At 35.9% G+C, this 18,892-nt stretch overlaps 1 protein-coding gene across 5 annotated transcripts in view; it reads left to right on the top strand.

The window, feature by feature from the left end:
* Positions 1-18,892, top strand: part of MAP3K2 (mitogen-activated protein kinase kinase kinase 2) — a 56,645-nt gene that overhangs the window by 13,907 nt on the left and 23,846 nt on the right. For 3 of the 5 annotated variants that reach the window (XM_033003904.2, XM_042784069.1, XM_042784068.1), the window contains exons 2-8: positions 5,393-5,462; positions 7,750-7,868; positions 9,602-9,642; positions 12,099-12,198; positions 14,074-14,187; positions 14,825-14,924; positions 15,853-15,983. In XM_033003904.2, coding sequence (XP_032859795.1) covers positions 5,459-5,462; positions 7,750-7,868; positions 9,602-9,642; positions 12,099-12,198; positions 14,074-14,187; positions 14,825-14,924; positions 15,853-15,983 — 609 coding nt within the window. In that variant the 5' untranslated portion in view covers positions 5,393-5,458. Of the gene's footprint in view, positions 1-2,365; positions 2,385-4,290; positions 4,310-5,392; positions 5,463-7,749; positions 7,869-9,601; positions 9,643-12,098; positions 12,199-14,073; positions 14,188-14,824; positions 14,925-15,852; positions 15,984-18,892 lie in introns of those variants that run through there. The other 2 variants (XM_033003906.2, XM_033003905.2) reach the window with 2 other exon arrangements.

The following is an 18,892-nucleotide window of genomic DNA, read 5'->3' as shown; positions in this document are numbered from 1 at the left end:
GCCCAGCAGAACTAGAAGGACCCTCTCAGTGTAGCCTGTCCAGTGCAATTAATCTCACTATCAGGATAAATTAAGGGGGGAAGAAAGTGCTTTCAGAATAGAAGGGGGCACATGACAGGGGAAGAACTAAGGAGGAGAATATTACTGCTCAGAGGCTCATACCCTTGCTGGCATGCTGTTGATTTGCAAGGTCTCTCTCTGGTGGCTTTCAGACCTTAAGATTCCTCAAGGTGTGTAAAGAAGGCTGGAATCAAATGTTTTAACAGTTTTTTTTTTCTAATAAACTTTTATCCACTAATTCCCCTCCAATATATTTTCATTTTAAAAGATCCCATAGTACTATGACAGGAAGAATATTTCTGTTATTTTATTCACCAGTTAAACTTCATCTCTAATGTTCAAAATTTGACCCACTGAGTTCTATTTTTGGGTTGTTTTCTAAATGAAAAATTCTACTATAGAAGTTCAGATTTAGGTATTACTGTTTGCTGTCTTCTTCACAGACACTATTTTGATTTGATTTTGAATAAAAAACATGACGAGCAGTGCTGCACATTATTTTGGTTAAAGGTTAAGTAAGCATATTTGACTAGGTGATCACTTGAGGTTTTGTCAGCCTTGCTTACTGTGATTTATAAGAGGTTGGTTGAGTGAGACCCAGCATTTGACTGTTTAAAAGTAATGTTTTGGGGATAAAACCATTTTGTCTGGCTCATTCTTCTTGCTATGAAATAAATTTTTATAGTCTTACTTTATATTCTGATTATCCATTCTACAGTCTGATAAATTACCTGCGAATGTTCACTCTTCATGTTTACCTGGCTCTTTGTATCATCTATTTTTTTTTTATAGACAAGTATGTCTCTTAATAGCAATGCTAACAAATTTTGATTTCTTGTCGTTTTGGTTTGGTTATGCCTAATATAGTAAAATCTCCAATTTAATCTTTACTTCTGAGTGGAATAATTATAGTGTGTCTGTCTTCTGTTGAGTTCACACTGTGTCATTTTGCTTTGGTGTAACAATGGGGAACTATGTATCCCTGGACTGATGTATTTTAGTGAAAATTTGTAGGGAATCGATATCCTTGAGATTCCTGCCCTACTATTGGAACAGGTTTGGACTCTGAAGGTGTAGGGCACCTTTCTGTGTAGGTTAAGGGTTACTGTACAAGTCTGAATTCCTTACAAAATCAGGCTGAGGTAGATTGTTTGCCTCACTGTGTTTTTTTCTTGATTTTTAACATATAAGGCTGCATGAAAGCTGGCTTATGTTATTAAGTGATTATATCCTACATTTACTGTTCTCATATGATTAGCTTATGGCTCTCATTGTAGCCATAGCTAATTTTGCTCTTTAAAAATTGTTCTTCTGTTACGAAGTTGGATGCTGTAGAAACCATTTCATTTCTGCACACCATGTATCTGTATTCCACAGAACTAAAACACTCTTTCTGGCTCACTCAATAAATATTTGCCTCATACAGCATCTGCTTGCTTTCCTTCTCTACTGTGTGAGGGCAAAGCATTTCTTTTTTCTAGCCTGTGAGTTTTTGAATGTGACCAAGTTAGTCATAAGAGAGGTGTAATATCTATGCCAGTGTTTGTGTCCTTTTATCTCTCGGTAACCGAGAGGCATCTTAACCCTGTTGTGTTTATTATATGAAAAGTGTATGCATATGGACAATTAGCACAGAGTGTGTGAACAGCTAGATTATTGTCTGCATGACTTAGTTGCCCTCGGGCTTTGTTTCATTTGACATGAGAGAGCTAAAAACAATTTCCAGGAATCACCTGGATATTTTCTTCTTTCAGCAGCTTTCTCAGATTCTGAAAGACTTCCAAGGCTCTGTGGAAGGTGGCTGATGGGAAGCAAATCATGAATATGAATCAGCATCTCTCCACCCTTATATCCAAAATGCTGTTGCTAGGATATTTTTCTTTGTTTGCTACTCTTATCACATCATCACCTTTTTGAAATTCACTCTCTGTCATCCTTTCTTTAATTACATTCAAATTCAAGCTGCTTGTGTCTCTCTGCAAGACCTTGAGATAATCTTATTCTACCTTTGCATCTGCTCTTGTGTTTTGCTGCCTTTGCCACTCTTGAATCTGAGTTCCAGTTTTTTCTGTTTCGCTCTGTTTTAGTCCTGGATTGTCATCCACTCTGTGTGTGTGTGTGTGTGTGTTTTACTAATGACACTTTGTAACCGTGCATTAGGGTATGCAATTTTCCCGTTCTACTGGTTGTATATTTTTTGTTTAAAAAATGTTGTCTTTTTTTTTGTCAGCCTGTTTTTGCTCTCTCCCCTCCACCACCCTGTTGTTATACTTCATTGCAGAAACGCGCAGCTAAAAACAGAAGTGTGTTCTCAATTCACAAAGGTGAAGTCTTCGTAAAGTTTGATCTGGGTCACCTGTTTATTTGAAATTTTAATGTTGTTAGCTTATTGTTGAAGTGACACTAGAGGCTAACAAAAAGATTATTAAGATGTTTAGTTGATGATTAATTATATTTTATATGAAAGAAATTTCATATAAAAGAAAGAAAATTCAGAAAGAATTTCGATTAAAAGGTATGATAAAGTGAGAGGTCCCTAAGTTATTTGCTGAAATTTAATTTTTCTAGGTGTTTTGGGTTTTTTCTTCTAAAGAATATGAAGGAAGTGGAAGGGAAAAGAAATAGATGCTCTCTTTAGCTTATGTTCTTCTAATGAGAGATGCCACAGATTAATAGTAGAGAATGAATTCTTGTAGCTGGAGGAACTTACAGAAATTTTCTAAGATGTTGTTTCTTCTTCAGCCTGCCTACCCTATATGAGCCCTGCAGCTCAAATATCTTGAGCTTCCAAGTTTGATTATTTCATCTAGGTTGAGGAAGAGCATTTACAGTATTTTTGTTTGGACATACAACTTGTTCTTATTTTCTTAGTGTGGCACAAATTTAAAATGCCTCACAGAACTTCTGTATTTCTTTTGTAATACTTCTTGTAAGCATTTCAAAGTACTTCAAAGTCATGAAACACATTTTTATTTTTCATGTATTAAGACAGCTAATTAAATCAGGCATTTTATGAAGATGACACCAGCTCTCTTTTTAAGACAGTTGGATCAAATAAAGGGTTAAATGTTTTGTAAGCACCTTAGTGAATAATTCTATGGAAGATCACCCAAGACTACTGCAGATACAAATAAACATAGCGTAGGTACAATCTGTTTTGCTTTTTTGACTCTCAGGGATGTGGAAGACGCAAAGAATCAGACATGGGGAAAAAAAAGTTAGTTGTGATATTTGAGGCTATAAAGGTAGTTAGGCAGTTCACTAAGTAATCCAGATCTCCTGGCATTTAGTGTAAGAGCAAGGCCCAAAGATTCTGTCCTATTTTGAGTGATTTTTGAGTACTGTCGTTCTGCAAATAAATGAAAATTCAGCCCCTATTTTCTTCTCTGGAGATTAGTACAAATCCCTTTCTTCTGTATCTTCACAGTTTTCCTTTTCTGTTATAAATCAACAGAAGCTTTTCCTTTTTAAAATTTTGTTTTTTGAAACAGATTTTTCTGTCTCCCACGGTGGTGTCAAGAGGCTGGAGACCATGGTAGTAGTAAAAGTTGGGGCTGTCTTGAGACCGGGGGCAGGCGAGGCCACGTATACTTCTCACACGCTTGCAGGCTTTAATACTTTACAAAGCATTAGATGGGAATTTCTTTCCCACTGCACTTGGAAGCTGTTTAAGGTGCTGTTTTGAGGCTGCCTGTAGACTTGGGAGTATGTAACTGAATACACTTCAATCACATTTTCAGCTTTATTTTAGTTCTAAGGTGATCTCTTGTGTGCTCTTTCAAATGAACTGATTTCTGATTGCAGAGTGGGACCTCTGGATCTTTTTTAAAAGCCTGATCTCTTTTTGGTTATTATGGAACTTGAAGTAGACAGTAATAGATGAGTCATCTGATAGGTAGGTAAAAGGCAGTATACAGGAGAGACCTTTATATGGCTCTCAAGTCCAAATTTCTTTCTGAAAAAATATGCCAGCAGTACTTGAACCTTTCTAGTTCCACTTGTGAAATGAATGCTGTTTTCATGAAATGAGTATGTAAGAGACGCAATGCCAGAAACTATTAGATGCCTAACTGAAGATGCTCAGAAATTCTTTGGAGAATTGTAATTTGTTAGCTAGAAAATTGTCAGAATATTCAAGCAAAGAAGCCTGCCTAGCTGGTGCTGAAAGAGCTGGCCCACCAGCCCTGTGTCCTCAGCCATGTGCTCCCACAGGTGGCCCTGTGCTGGCATCAGGGGTCATTTGACACTGGTAAGGATCTAAACCATGAGACAATAAATTTTGTTTAAAAAGAGAAAAAAAAAAAAAAAAAAGTCATATTCTGGTGGTGTAGGTCCTTGAATGAACTTGCAGGGAAATAATGTTTTGTCGGAGTAGGGTAGATCTTTCAGCTCTGAGTCAGAAGGATGAATGGTTCCACTGCAGCCAGGAGAAGGGAGGAGGGAATAAGCTCTTCCTGCTTGGTCACAGTGACTGCTTCAGAAATTAGAGTTTTCTTTTATGATCTTGCATTAAAAAATTTTGAATTCTTCCTGTGGTAGCCTGTATTACAACAAATCTCATTGACTATTTAGGACTATGTCTTTAGTTTTTTGATGTTAAGCTCCATAATAGCAGCTCATAGAAAGCTTACTTTAATTGGTCCTTAAGTATTGGTTTTTTTTCAATTGGCTGATGATCAGGATATTGTGATAGACAGGGTTTGTTCATAAATGTGCCCCCTGTGTTTTTGCTTTTCTGGATAACTTGTATGTTGTATATTTAAAAGTTAATACCTGCTGTCTTCCAGAGGTATTTGTTTTTTGAAGTCTTGAGATGCTCTTGAATTCTGACAAAGAAAACTTACCAATTGAAGTTTTCTAGTGTATATAATCAGTAGATATTGACGCCTCCTGATTTATGCTGTGAGTTTTTTATATATATGATCTATATCTATGTAGTTCTGAACACAGAATGTTGAACACCAGATACAGGAACCTGTAGAAAAAAGAATTGGTACTTAATAATCTGGAGTAATGGGTATCCCATATAGCAGAGTGTAATGGCTAATTAAGCTACTAATCATCATTTGGGGATGTAGATAGAGGCTAAGATCAGCTGAAGAATATTTAGTTTGGGCTTTGTGTCTTCTGAAAGTCTATATATGTTGCTTGGAGTTCAGTGAGGCTTTGGGGACAGTATCTATTTTCTCCACATATGCAATCTTGTTTGTAGTTTATATGCATATTTGATATGTAGAATATTGGAACAAGTGCCCATAAACAATGAAGAGTTGGCTGTTTTACAAGGCTTTGACAACTTCAATACTTGTGTATTTCTGATTTTGCATTTTAGGAAATAAAATAATGCTAGTGAAGCAATTGTTTTGCTGAAGTTCAAGTTTTCAGGCTCACTGCCATTATGGGTAAGTATTGTGTGTAACGTATATAAAAAATTAATTCAGCTACTTTTCGTTTATATTGAAGACCAAAAACATTCATGTAATACTATTCCTCAGAAATGTGTGCTTTGGCAATGTAACTCAATATAACATCTACATGAAAGGCAGTATTCAGCTGCTTTGCTAGTACTGAAAATATTTCTTTTTTTTTTTTTTTTTTTATTGGAATATAGCACTTTTCCCTCACTATGTTGTAACTTAAAAATCCACATATAGGAACTTGAGATTCATGGTATTAGGGTAGTGAACAGTATTTACTGCGCTCTAAATGGTATTGGCTATTGGGGAAAAAAAAATTCCCACAATGTATGTATTAAAGAATTTTATTGTATTGTCTTCTGTCATTGAAGTGCAAAGCCAGGACTGTGTAAGAAAACTTGTTTTCTAAATATGTAGCACATTTGTATTACTTTAAATTGGATGTTGATTTTTCAAGTTGTACATGCTTTTTAATAAGTTGACCATGTTGTTCTTGTAAACACTTATGAGTGCTCACTCTCTAAAAAAACCCCCCAAAACAAAAAAACCCAAACAACAAACCAACCAACCAAAACACACAGTTTTGTATCACTTTTGTTTATCTTCTGTTGTTATGCTAATTTTTTCGTAACCTCATGCTTAATAATAAAATAGCCGAATCTAGGAATACAGCACTCTTCAGATTTCTGATAATCTCCAGCATTTTGTGTGAGAAATTAATATTGAGTCTGGATACTTGGATATTCAGTAAACTTTAGATGTTTTGCCACAATGCTTTGGCTTCTTTTGCATGAAATATGCTAATGACCCCTGGGAATCAAACCTCCTCCAAACAACTGCTAAAAGAACAATTTTTTTTTTTTTTTAATTGCTGAGCACTAGAATAGGCTATAATGCAAGAAAGTAGCTTAACTTCTTTAATTGTAGCAAGTTTTGAAGTGTGTTTTAGTGTGAGAAAGGAATAACTGAGCTGCAAGAATGCTTTCAGTTCTGCCATTAAATATTGCTAATAAAACTTGCTTTAATAGATTTGCATATCTTAGTAGAGTTATGAATAATGACAGCATGACTGATGATCAAAGTTGCTCATTTTCAGACCAGCTTTCTGATCTGTTAGGAATCTATTAAATTAGAACACAGAAGTCCCACAATTTCCTGATATCACAAATATATTTGTTTATATTTGAATAGAGTGTGAAGAAATTCTCATCATCGCTGAATACCTGGAATGCTTACGTGCTGATTTTAATGCTGAGTTTTACTCAAGTCCATGTCTGAGAAATACTTTTCTTTGTAAATCACAGCACGTAGCAGTGATTCTTAAAAAAAGTTATCCGTTGTGAAGTAGTATGAAGGCATACAGTCACCACCTTTGTAGATAAATTTTGTTATCCAGTGTTCTAGATGCATGTTGAGTATAGTACTGTTGCTGTGGCAAGGAATCAATAGAAAATGTTAGTCATTAATATATCTCCCTTACTGATGGATGTACAGGCTTCTGAGCTCCGAAGTGCTTTCCTGTCTAAAGGAGCAGCCCAGTTCCAGGGCAAATGTTGTCTAGCATGACCCGAGGCCTTCATAGCTGCCACAGATCATCAGGATTTAGGATTCTATGTGAACTTGAAATCTAAGCTGCATAGCACTCCTGCCCCTAATAAGAAAATGTATATTTGCAGTTCTGGAAAAGTTTTGCGGTGTTTTGTTTTTGGTTTGTTTTTAAAATACTCTGTGGGCTGTCAGCAGATGTTCAAACAGTGGAGCTGTTCCTCTGGGACTTTGTGTATGCTTCCTGTGTGCATGGCCATACCTGTTCAGTACAGAGGAAAAATCATTTGAAAATACTCCGTTTTCTTTTTCTTTATTTTACAAACTGGGGGAAAAGTATGATTACTAGTTAACATCTTATCCATGGACATTATTTGAAACAAAATAGATAAACCTTTTTTTTTTTTGACCCACCCTTCTCTTATACAGCCTACAGTTCTGTAGAGTTGTCAATCTCTGTTATGACTTCAGTCTTTCAAACCTACCATCTTAGTATGTTTACTGATTAAGCTGTTTATTTCCTTAAGCACTATTAATGATATATAAAATAAAAATGTTTGCAACATGGCAGTATTTTTTTTTTTAATTTGGCAATTATATATTGAAGTGTAATGTGGACTTTTAGATTTTTAGAATAATGCCTGCCTAATTGTGAAATGAGACAGTAGTGCACTTCAAATGTAGCAGTCATTTATACTTCTCTTATCTGGTATTCTTCTCTGAGCAGATGAGCAGCAAGCTTTGAATTCAATCATGCAGGATTTGGCTGTGCTTCATAAGGCCAGTCGTCCTGTCTTGCCCCAGCAAGAAACAGGAAAACCAAAGTCATCTTCGCCTAAAAAACAGGTAATCCTTAATATCCTTACTAACCTATTGAACATGGAATGTCCTGCTGTGACTTCTATAATTATTTTTCTTGCCAGACCAGTGAGCATACCAGAATGTGCTATTAGTCTCCCACGTGTGCTGCCATTTTCTTTGTTCATGTTCTTAAACTAGCAGCAAAATGAAATGGTGGTCTTTCAGACCAGGTCATAGGGTATGCTTAAATGACTCTGACCCTGATGAACTGAAGATTGTAGGGGTATTTTGGCACTGTATGTAGATGATGATGTTTATTATTATTATTGTTGTTGTATTAGATTATTTTAAAATATCAAGGTGTGGTAGTATCTCTTATTTGGAACACTTCTTTAGAATCGATTTTGTAAGTATATTAGATTGCTCAGTTGTCAGCTATATCATACTAAAGAATATCAGTAAAGCAGCAAAAACACACGTAAGCTCCTTTACTGCACCTTTGACCTCAATTTTTTTGTTTGTTCATATGCTGGAAATGTGAGTTCTTTTCAGCTGTATTTTTTTTCTGCAGATAATGAACACAGATAGAAGAGTAGTAAATATTTAGTTGGTAGGCTTGAACTACTATATAGAGAGATTAGGAGAGGAGAGGATGTAGATTTTTACCCAAATTGTTGTAATAGCCCTATTGAGTTAACTGTATGTTTATTTGATTGGATCCTTAATTGACTGTCCAATATTTTATGAAACTTCAGGTTGTGCAGTCTTGTTTTAACCTGTTAAAGATCAAAGTATTTGAATATATTTGGTTCTTAAACTGTCAAAAACCAATGGCTACATATTTTTAATTCTGTGCTTTAAAAGCTGTAAGAGTTCAGTATGTAACACAGGGGTACTTTGCTAGTGTCACATAACTCACTTCTGAGCTGTGACTTTAGACATTGTAGTAATGTGCATATATGATTCAAAATCATTTTAATATAATGTTTAGAAAGCTAGAAGAAGAATAGTTTAGACATTTCTGAGTTTAATTGTGGTAGTGGTGAGAGGGGAAATACATGTTTATCATTCTGTTTAAATTTGTGAATTTTGAAAGTAATCATTTATGAATCAAGTAATTCTTTTGGAAGATACAACATTGTTATTTGGATATAATCTCTGGTTGAATGCATTATTTTTTTCCCTGCAATAGCTGCTAATACCATTTGATTCTTAAAATTATGATTTTGCAACACAACTTTATTTTCATGTAACTTCAGCTATTTACAAGCATCCTTGTTGTTGGGAAATTGATTTAATGAATGCTGTCCTAATTACATGTATGGCTTTCTATGGAAATGCTTATAAAACAAGATAAATTTCTTAAGCCTGGAATGCTCAGCTCCAAAGTGTACATAAAAACCTGTTATGGTAGTTAAATCTGCCTAGCTGTTCACGATAGAGAATTCTTTGGTAATCAGTTCCATGCTGAATTTGAAATAATGAATCTGTTATAATATTAAAATATATTGATAGAAAATAATGTGTTTACTTACAGAAGCATTTGTTGTACTTCGGAATATTTTTTTTTTGTATTTTTTGCACACTTTAAGCCTCTATCAGATGCCTTAGTGGATGTAGCTTGTTAAAATGATTGGTATATTGGGAAGGACAGAAAATAAATATGGACTGCTTAAGGATTTTACTTCTGGTGTAAGATTATTGAATGGGATTTCCTGGCCTTTATTAAAAGAGGTAGCAACAAACTAATAGTGGTTCCTTTATATCTTTTCTTACAGAATGATGTTAGAGTCAAATTTGAACATCGAGGTGAAAAAAGGTAAGGTGGGAACACAACAGCCTTGCCTTTTAATTACTTAATCTTGTTGAGCTCCTATCATAAAGTTTCAAAAACTGTTTGAAGTGTTTCAGTTACCTGAGTGTATTTGGTTTGAGCTTAAATTTAATTTTGATATGAACACAATTTAAGGAGAATGAATCTGTTTAAAATGTGGGCTCTAAGTGTACATAAATGCAGAAGTATCTTACTGTATTTATGTCCCGTGTAATATCCTTCATTTGTTTACCCTTGAGATAGATGCTTGTAGTCTAGAACAAGTACTTAGATCATTAGCACAATCTCAAATATGAGTAGACCAGCAAATATTTTTTTTGCTGCATCGTGCATAATAAATGCATGATACTATGTTGATATTGTAACACCCAGAGGAAGAAGCCTGGGTCTTAAAGCTCAGTATTGGATTGTACTTCGGAGGAACCAATCTGATAAGTGTAATACAAAAATGTATTAGACTTTATAATTAGGTTGTTTTCGATGATAATTTTGAATAATCCGTTAAAATTTATTTTCATTTTGTGTATGAGGTGTGAATGATGTATATGCTTAAAGTATACAAATGTCTATCTCTCTATATCTCTGGTCTGATGGATGCTCAGAAGCTTTTACTGAAATCGATCTACAATTCCATGCAGAACTGGTTTGTGGACAACTCATTTTGTCTGTTTGTCTCCTCCTGAAAGCGTAAATCTACAGAGAAATGGTTATAGAATAAGGTCTTGAAAAGCAAATACTATTCTGGTCACACTATTTGTCAACAGAAATGGTAAATTCCTGAAGTAAAGATTGCTTCATAATGAAACATATGCTACTTCTGGTCACCCCTTACTGTGATGTGCAGTAGATCAGTGTGCATCCTTGCTGATTACACTATGTGCTCTCTCTTTATGTTAAGTAACATTCTAGGTAGTAATGTTCAGAAAAGTGATAGAAAGAAGCTGAAGAACGTCACATGTAACAGTGGATTGGTAATGGTTGAGTGCTACAAGTAAATTGGAGATAAGTCTTTTCAAAAGCTTTGAAATCAAGGACTCTTCTACCTAGCAATTTCTTGTGAAAATAAGCGGAAGCATGAATTTAAAATAGAGAACTCTTTACTCACTGCCAGTCTGCACAGACAGTGCGTTTTTGCAATTTATCTTAATTCACTTTCACAGTGGACTAAGTTAATTGATTCAATATGAATACAAGTAAAATTAAGTGTGTGCAAACACACCTTTCCCAAACTTTTATGCTGATGGGCCTAGCTCTGTTTTGGACTGTCCCAAGTAACTTGAGCCTGCTCGCCCAGGGGTGCTGGGCAGCCCAGGCTCATTGCTCAACATGAGTTATAATACTTTTGTTGCCTGAGCATGTAGACCTAAAGATAAAATAATGAAATTATGCAAGAAAAATAAGTTATGCAATGGATTTCTCACTAGTTTTTATAAAGGGAAGTTGAAAAGAGAAGTGATTCCAGAGTTTTTTTCAGTAGTGAATGTGGCACTCTGTACCAAGGAGCATGCAGTGTGATGGGCAGACTTCTAGGCTTGCTAAACAAATTGTTAACTACAGTGAGAATTGGTGGTGGTGTTTGGGTTTTTATTAAGATTTTTTTTTTTCCTAAAATAATTTTTAATTGGAAGTGGCCTGGCTTCTGGCCTCATTTCAGTGAGAAATATTGTTCCCTAACCAGTGTACCAACTGAAACACTGATAAAAGGGACAGTTACCCTTTGCTAACTTTTCCTCTTCACAAAATTTGAGTGCTGTTTCTTTTTTGAGTGTGAATTGAAGGTACCTTACTAGCTTAGTCACTTATAAAAACTTTTTCTGTTTAATGATGTTATGTCTCAAATAATATGATAGTTTTCAATAGTAAAAGGTCAGTTACCAGCATTTTGGGCTATTTGGTTTGAGGAAACATTGAGTTAAAAGAAAATCTGTGTTGTTGCCCTACAACTGCACCATTCTCACAGGAGCGCACTTGAAGCACGGTTAGTGATGGACTCAGCAGTTTGACCATGTAATTCATTATGGTAAAGATGGTGACATTTAGTTACCGTCCTCAGATTTCCAAAAAATGGGGGCTGTAGGAGTAGTTGCTTTCCGATGCTTATGCTTGTTAACCTATGGTATTCCACTGTCGTAGCTTTCCAAAGTAGAAAACTTTAGAAATTTCTAAGATTTTTCCTGTGGAATGGAGGCATGTAAAGCATTAAGTTAAGAAAGAAGCCATGTGCAAGCAAGTAAAATAGTCATAATGTGATTATCCCTTAACTTTTTCGCTGCTTTTCCCTCTTTTAATGACTCAAAGTATGGAGGACAGTGAATAAAGCATAGCCTCTTATGGTGGTCTTAGTAAGAAATTTAATTCTAAGCCTGCTCTTAATAATGAGTTGCCAGATTTTCATAAGAAATGGACAAAAAAAATTCTTTATAACTTAAATTGTGTTTTAGGATTCTGCAATTACCAAGGCCTGTTAAACTTGAAGATCTTGCAGCTAAAGCTAAAGTTGCTTTTGGACAGACTATGGATTTACATTACAGCAATAATGAGGTAATATTCTGTGTTTTCTAAATTCTCAGTGACTTGTACATTGATTATTTTAAGGCTGAAATTTGTTCTTGTGAGCAGTGAAAACCACTCCTGTGACAAAACTTACTCCCATGACAAAACCCCAGATTTCTAATGTGTGTGTTCTCAAATATATAAGGCTTGTCTAAATTAGGATAGATAGGAGATACATGAAATGTTTTATGAGGAGAGTCATATCTTAATGAATTATGTCTCAGACTTGATTTGGAATGGGTAAATTGTCTTTCTACTCTGCCACAGTCCTGTTGCATGACTTTGGGAAAGTCCTTACCTCTTTGAACTTTGCCATGTTTGTAAATTTGAAATAACATTTATGCTTTCTTGTATACTTTTTTTTCTTTAGGGATTAATCTTGTTGGATAATAGCTGGAATGCTGCATTTAGTAATGTTTAGATCGGAAAACTAAGATTAACTGTTGCTCCTCTTAAAGTGGCTGGTTCACAAAGATTTCTTGGGAACAGTTCTACCACTGACAAGCCACTTAAGCCTCATCAATATTACTTTCACCTTTCCTTTAGAAGTAGAGATGGAATTATTAATAGGAAACGTATTTACAGATGCAGGATCCATTCTTAGGAGTTAGTTTTGGTTTTTGCCTTGAGTCAGCAAAGTGAATGGAGGATTATTTGTGTGCTTGCTTATGCACAAAATAATTGCTGTATCTAATCTGCATCTTTGCAGAAGAAAATGCCTGTAATGGCTGTTTGTTAGTTACTCACTACCTTACCAGGCATTTCTGTGAAACTAATTTTCAAAAGGAAGTATTCCAACTTTTGGACAGTATAAAGATCAGAAGAAATGGCCATTCATGATGCTTTAGCCTCAGCTCTTTCTTCTGATAGATTTTTTTTTTTTTTTTTTTTGCATTTGAGCAGATTTTCTGCTTGTCAACTTCTGCACTAGTTGGCAAATCATCCCATAACCTTTCAGAAATGTGATGGTAATGGTAATAACCTGTCATTAGCATTAAGACTGCAACTTAAAACGAACAGTATGCTCATTTGTTACCAAGACCTTCCTCCCTCATTGCCACTTCTTTTTGTATATAAGAATTGTATTTCAACTGATGTTGTATTTGAACATCACTGACTGAGACTACTCACAAGTAGAATAGATTTTTCTTTTTAAATCTATATTGCATTGTTCCTTTGTTATAAGCAAAAGTCATAATTTACACTCCTGAAACATAAGCCCAATTTTTTTTGTTATAAACTTGGATCTCAAGTGCACTTTAGTGGTGTAATGTTTTCTATTCTAAAGATGCATGTATGCCAAGTTAATTCTAATTAATTAGATCCAAGTAAGATTCTAGTGAGGACCGCAGTTGTTCCATGTGGATCACATAATGCCTGATACACTTCCTTAACAAATTCTGTTTTTTTAATGGAAAAATTCTGTTATTTGTTTGAAGTTGCATTACTATAATTGTAATAGTGTGAAATACAAAAATGTGCTTTATTCTCTCTAAAATAGGGCTTATTTTTATTTATCTTATACTTGCATTAATTTAGGTGATGGCAAATACATTGACAGTGTTGCACATGTTTCTCTGAAACTTGTAGGATATTAAGTTGTACATATGTAAAATGGTTGCTCCTTCAGTGTGAAGACTTGTTCCATCATGCTGTACCTGTTGAAGGCACATGAAGGAAGCGTTAAGGTTGAATATCAGACATTTTGGTGCTAACTTGAGACATCATTTAATAAATTTTAATTTCAAGTTGTTTGGAATGAAAGGAAAGATAGCTTCAGTTTATTTATCTGCACTTCTTCATTTCTTTCTTGTGTCCTGCTTAAGATATCTTTTTTTTTTCCTCCTTTTCCCCTTTTTGTAGCTTGTAATTCCATTAACCACACAGGATGACCTGGACAAAGCTGTTGAACTGCTTGACCGTAGTGTTCATATGAAGAGTCTGAAGATACTGCTTGTAATACACGGAAATACACAGGTATGAACTGATATGCTAAATGTCTTTTTCCTCAATTTTCATATTGAAATATAATTTATATCTTTTCTTAAAGATGACATTTTTCCAATTGCAGAATATTATTGATTGTTTATTCAGTTCACTCTAAGTGTCTCTTAGCATTTTGTATTGACTTGGTTTTAACTTTTTTTCTGAATCCTGTTCCTCTCTCATTGTTTGTCTTGCCTGCAGTGGTAGCAAAGTGTTCCTTAATAGGGTGGTGATGTGGTACAGATTTGAGAAGTACATAGAATTTAACTAACTGTAGTTACTTGAAACTGTTCTTTAAGTCATATGTTGATGACACTCCTTTGTGGCAAGTTAAATATTTTTTGTAGCCAACAGTAGCAGTGGACTACATGCTAAATAGTGAGTTATTCTGGCATTATCTAACACCATTATATTGATAGGGTTTCTATATTAGTACATATTGAAAATTATTTTTAAATATTAAGAATGAGCTACTAAAATAGGTGAATTTTTATATAAATTGGTAAGCTTCTTTTTGACTGCTTGAAAAAAAGGAATGACCTGCACAGAGCCTATAAAGTTTGTCAAGTATTTCATGGTCAGGAGTATAAGGTAATAACTGCAGTTTGTAATATGTCTGCATTTTCAGTCACCCAGTGTAAATAACGTGGAACCCTTGCCCTCACTGGAAGATTTAGATAATATAGTGTTTGGTGTGGCAGACAGAAAAAGGCGACTGTCTGTAATAGGTAAGCTTCATATTTCAGTAGCTTCAATGGTAAAAACTTTCCTTTTGTAATATTCTCAACACAGACTGTTTGAATTTCTCTCACCGATCAATGACTCTACTATAAAGTTTGCACTCTGGGGAGTGGATTTTGAATTTTAAGTGAAAGCTGGTTTAAATATATATAAGATACAGAAAATTAACAAAAAAAAAATCACAAGTAAATAAATCTATGTAGAATTATTTGAGGTAAGTGATGGGTATCCTAAAAAGTTGGTGTTAGTACTCCCCTTTATTTTCAGATACGGGACTGAGTTACTGAAGAATCTGTTTATATGGCAATTAATTTCTTTGCTTAATTTAGGACTCCCGCATTTTTTTTTGATCTTAATGTGTGAACATGTGTTTAAGATAACTTATTTTGGCATTGATATAACATTTTCGCTTATTCATGTTTTAAAATTGGTGTGATGTTAACTTCCATATTTAATTATGAAACTAGAGAGTTTAATGAATAATTTTTCAGACAATTAAATAAATTTGTTATCCACAGAGGTATTCATGTTCTTGCAGATGTAATTTTCTACAAAGGAAAACTGAAATTCTCAAGAGTTGGAAAGGATTAGTTAACATGAGTGGAAGCACTGGGATTTTTACTTTGTTTCAAAAGAATAAATTTACCTAGCTAGATGTGTGGGCAAATTATATTTCTGTTCCTATAAAATGAAAATTCTTTTAATGCTATTGAGGCAGCCCTGCCCCAAATTTTTCATAATTCCTGGACTAGAGTTTTGGAAATGTTATGCGTAAATCTTGTATTGCATAGGCATTTGGGAAGTTTCTAAAGCAGAAAGTGATCCAGGCAGGCTCAGTGCCTATGAAGCATTTGAATAAAGCCCCTGGATTCTGTCGTAGTGAAGAGACTGTGACTAGCCCTTTTCTTTTAAAAGGTTCTAATACTCGTGATAGAAGTTCACCTCCCCCAGGATACATTCCAGATGAGCTGCATCAGGTGGCCCGAAATGGGTCCTTCACTAGTATCAACAGTGAGGGTGAATTCATTCCAGAAAGTATGGATCAGGTATGTGTGTGACTTATTAAAATTAAAGGTTTTGTTAGGTTACTTTATGAAATACTGTTGTTCAAGAAGGATATGGGATTGTTAGAAAGAACAGCTAAAAAAATGATGACAACCGTGGAAAACATGATCTGTGAGAGAAGGTTAAAATAGTGGTGGTTGTTTAGTCTTGTAGAACCTGTTTTTTCTCTGTAACTCTCTTCAATTATTTAAATATGTTGTTACAAGGAGAAAGATAATATTCTTAATTTCCGTGATAGTTGAGTGAGGTAGTGATAGATATAGATTACAGCAAGAGATTTCTACATTAGAAAGCAAAACCACCTTTATTTTAATGAGAAGGATATGTAAACAAGACCAGTTTTACAGCTTTCCAGGTTACTAAAGGAGGTTTTAAAGATGAGTTTGGATCTATCAGAATTATTTGGACTCAGTTGATACTGTGTTGGGGTAGAGGCAAGGAGATGGCAACAGGCCTGGTGTAAATAAGCTCTGAAATACTTTCCATGGTCACGTTTTTGTGTGAGGATCACAAATGTATACTATTTTGTTCTCATTATTCACCTGCATTACTGATGTGGGACAGCATGAATAAAAATCCTGCTCTCTGAATATCAAAACTGCCCTTAAAAACAGCAAGAAAAGGTGAGGGAATGTAATGGCTCACACAGTTGGCAATGAAGAAATATATAATTTAAGGAGTAAACAAAAAATAATGCTGTGTACCTGGATCACTTCAAATCAGTAGAATAGTTTGGGTTGGAAGGGACCTTCAAGATCATCTAGTTCCAAACTCACTGCCATGGGCAGGGACACCTTCCACTAGACCAGGTTGCTCAAAGCCCCGTCCAGCCTGGCCTGGAACCCTTCCAGGGAGGGGGCAGCCACAGCTGCTCTGGGCAACCTGTGCCAGGGCCTCACCACCCTCACAGTAAACATTCTTTCTAATTTCTAATCTAAATCTACCCTCTTTCAGTTTAAAACTGTTACCCCTTGTCCTATCACTACACTCCCTGACAAAGAGTCCCTCCCCATCTTTCCTGTAGCCCCCTTTAAGTACTGGCAGGCCGCTAGAAGGTCTCCCCGAAGCCTTCTCTTCTCCAGGCTGAACAACCCCAACTCTCAGCCTGTCTTCATAAGGGAGGTGCTCCAGTTCCCTGATCATCTTTGTGGCCTTCTCTGGACCCACTCGAGCAGGTCCATGTCCTTCTGATGTTGGGGGCCCCAGAGCTGGACACAGCACTGCAGGTGGGGTCTCATGAGAGCAGAGTAGAGGGGGAGAATCCCCTCCCTCTACCTGGTGCCCACACTTCTCTTGGTGCAGCCCAGGACACGGTCGGCTTTCTGGGCTGCAAGTGTGCATTGCTGGCTCACAGTCAGTTTTCCACCCACTAGTGCTCCCAACTCCTTCTCTGCAGGGCTGCTCTCAATCCACTCTTCGCCCAGCCTGTATTTGTGCTTGGGATTGCCCTGACCCACGTGCAGGACCTTGCACTTGGCCTTGCTGAACTTTGAGGTTTGCACAGGCCCACCTCTCCAGGTCCCTCTGGATGGCATCCCTTCCCTCCAGCGTGTCGACCACACCACACAGCTTGGTGTTGTCAGCAAACTTGCTGAGGGTGCATTCAATCACACTGTCCACATTGCCAACAGCAACAAGTTCTTGTTGATGTTGGCACTGTATTCACGAATGTCAAGCAGCAATGGTTTTTATGAGCTGACTAAATGATAGAATAAAAATAGAGGCAAAGAGATCGTGGAATTTATTGCACAATTTCAATGACTGAGTTGGGAATAGAGACTGAATCTCCTAATTTTCAGACCAGGGTGCTATTCATTATCATAGCCACGTGGTCAGATCCAGCCCAGGCCTGGATTCATCCACTGAAATGATTACTTTTGGTCTGGGCAAAGTCATTTTTGGTCACTGACTGGTCAGACAGACAGATGATCTCTGAGGCCCAGGATGTCCTTTAAGTCCAGAGTACTCAAGAAAAATGTAATCTCTCATGTATTTGTAATCTGGGAGTGGAGGGCTTTGCTCTGCTCTGCTGTTGACCTCCTTGAGCACAACAATTCACACTCTGACAGCAAACCCCACACTTTCTTTACAGAAGAGATGGTGGGTTGAGTAGAACTGAGCTATGGTCTGCAAGTTGGGCCATACTGCATTAAGTTATAGAGGTAATTAACATGGCAGCCAATGGGCTTTTTTATCTTTCAGGACCCACTGTTCAGCATGAGAAAAGAGGAATATAATTGCTGAACCTATAGTAAATGCTGTCCTCCCTAATATGGAGTTCATTTAAGTTTGAGTTTGCAGATTGCAAGCTCACTTTATGGGTGTTATTTAAGTCCTTGGTGCTTGGCGAAGTATGTGCCCAGGACCGTTAAGATGAAGCACACACCATAAAAATTAGAGGGGTAACTACTTAATTGATAGCAAAAGACTGGTGTCCAATATAGAAAAAAAAAAAAAAAAATAGGTGTTCTATAATATATCAAAACAAACATTATTTTTGGAAGGAACTCGTTTTAAGACAACAGATGAGCTTTCCATTCTGTTTTTGAGAAGCAGGCTGGTAAAATTGCCAAGTTCAATAATTCAAAATTTAGATTCTGTTTCTACTTCTACTGAAAAATAAATCTGTAAAACGTTTCAGATTGCTTTACTGCAAAAGATAAGGGAGTGATGGTTGCCTATCGTTAAACTTAGAACTTTAAGGATGGTAGTGGGAGATAAAGCAAATGTCAGCAAATAGAAATAGCTGGTAATCAAGGGGATGCTCTTGATTATCAGACCATTTCTTTTTCTCTGGATTAGAGTTTGAGAAACAGAAAGTGTTGATGATTGTTTTTATTATGTAATAGATCTGGCCTAGTCAGCTTTATGATTTCTTCTAACTGATACA

This window comes from Tyto alba, unplaced genomic scaffold (genome assembly GCF_018691265.1).
Source record: "Tyto alba isolate M040663 unplaced genomic scaffold, T.alba_DEE_v4.0 Super-Scaffold_7, whole genome shotgun sequence".
In the NCBI taxonomy this organism is placed as follows: domain Eukaryota; kingdom Metazoa; phylum Chordata; class Aves; order Strigiformes; family Tytonidae; genus Tyto; species Tyto alba.
Note: the sequence above shows the minus strand (reverse complement) of the source record. Positions and strands in the feature narration are given on the sequence as shown.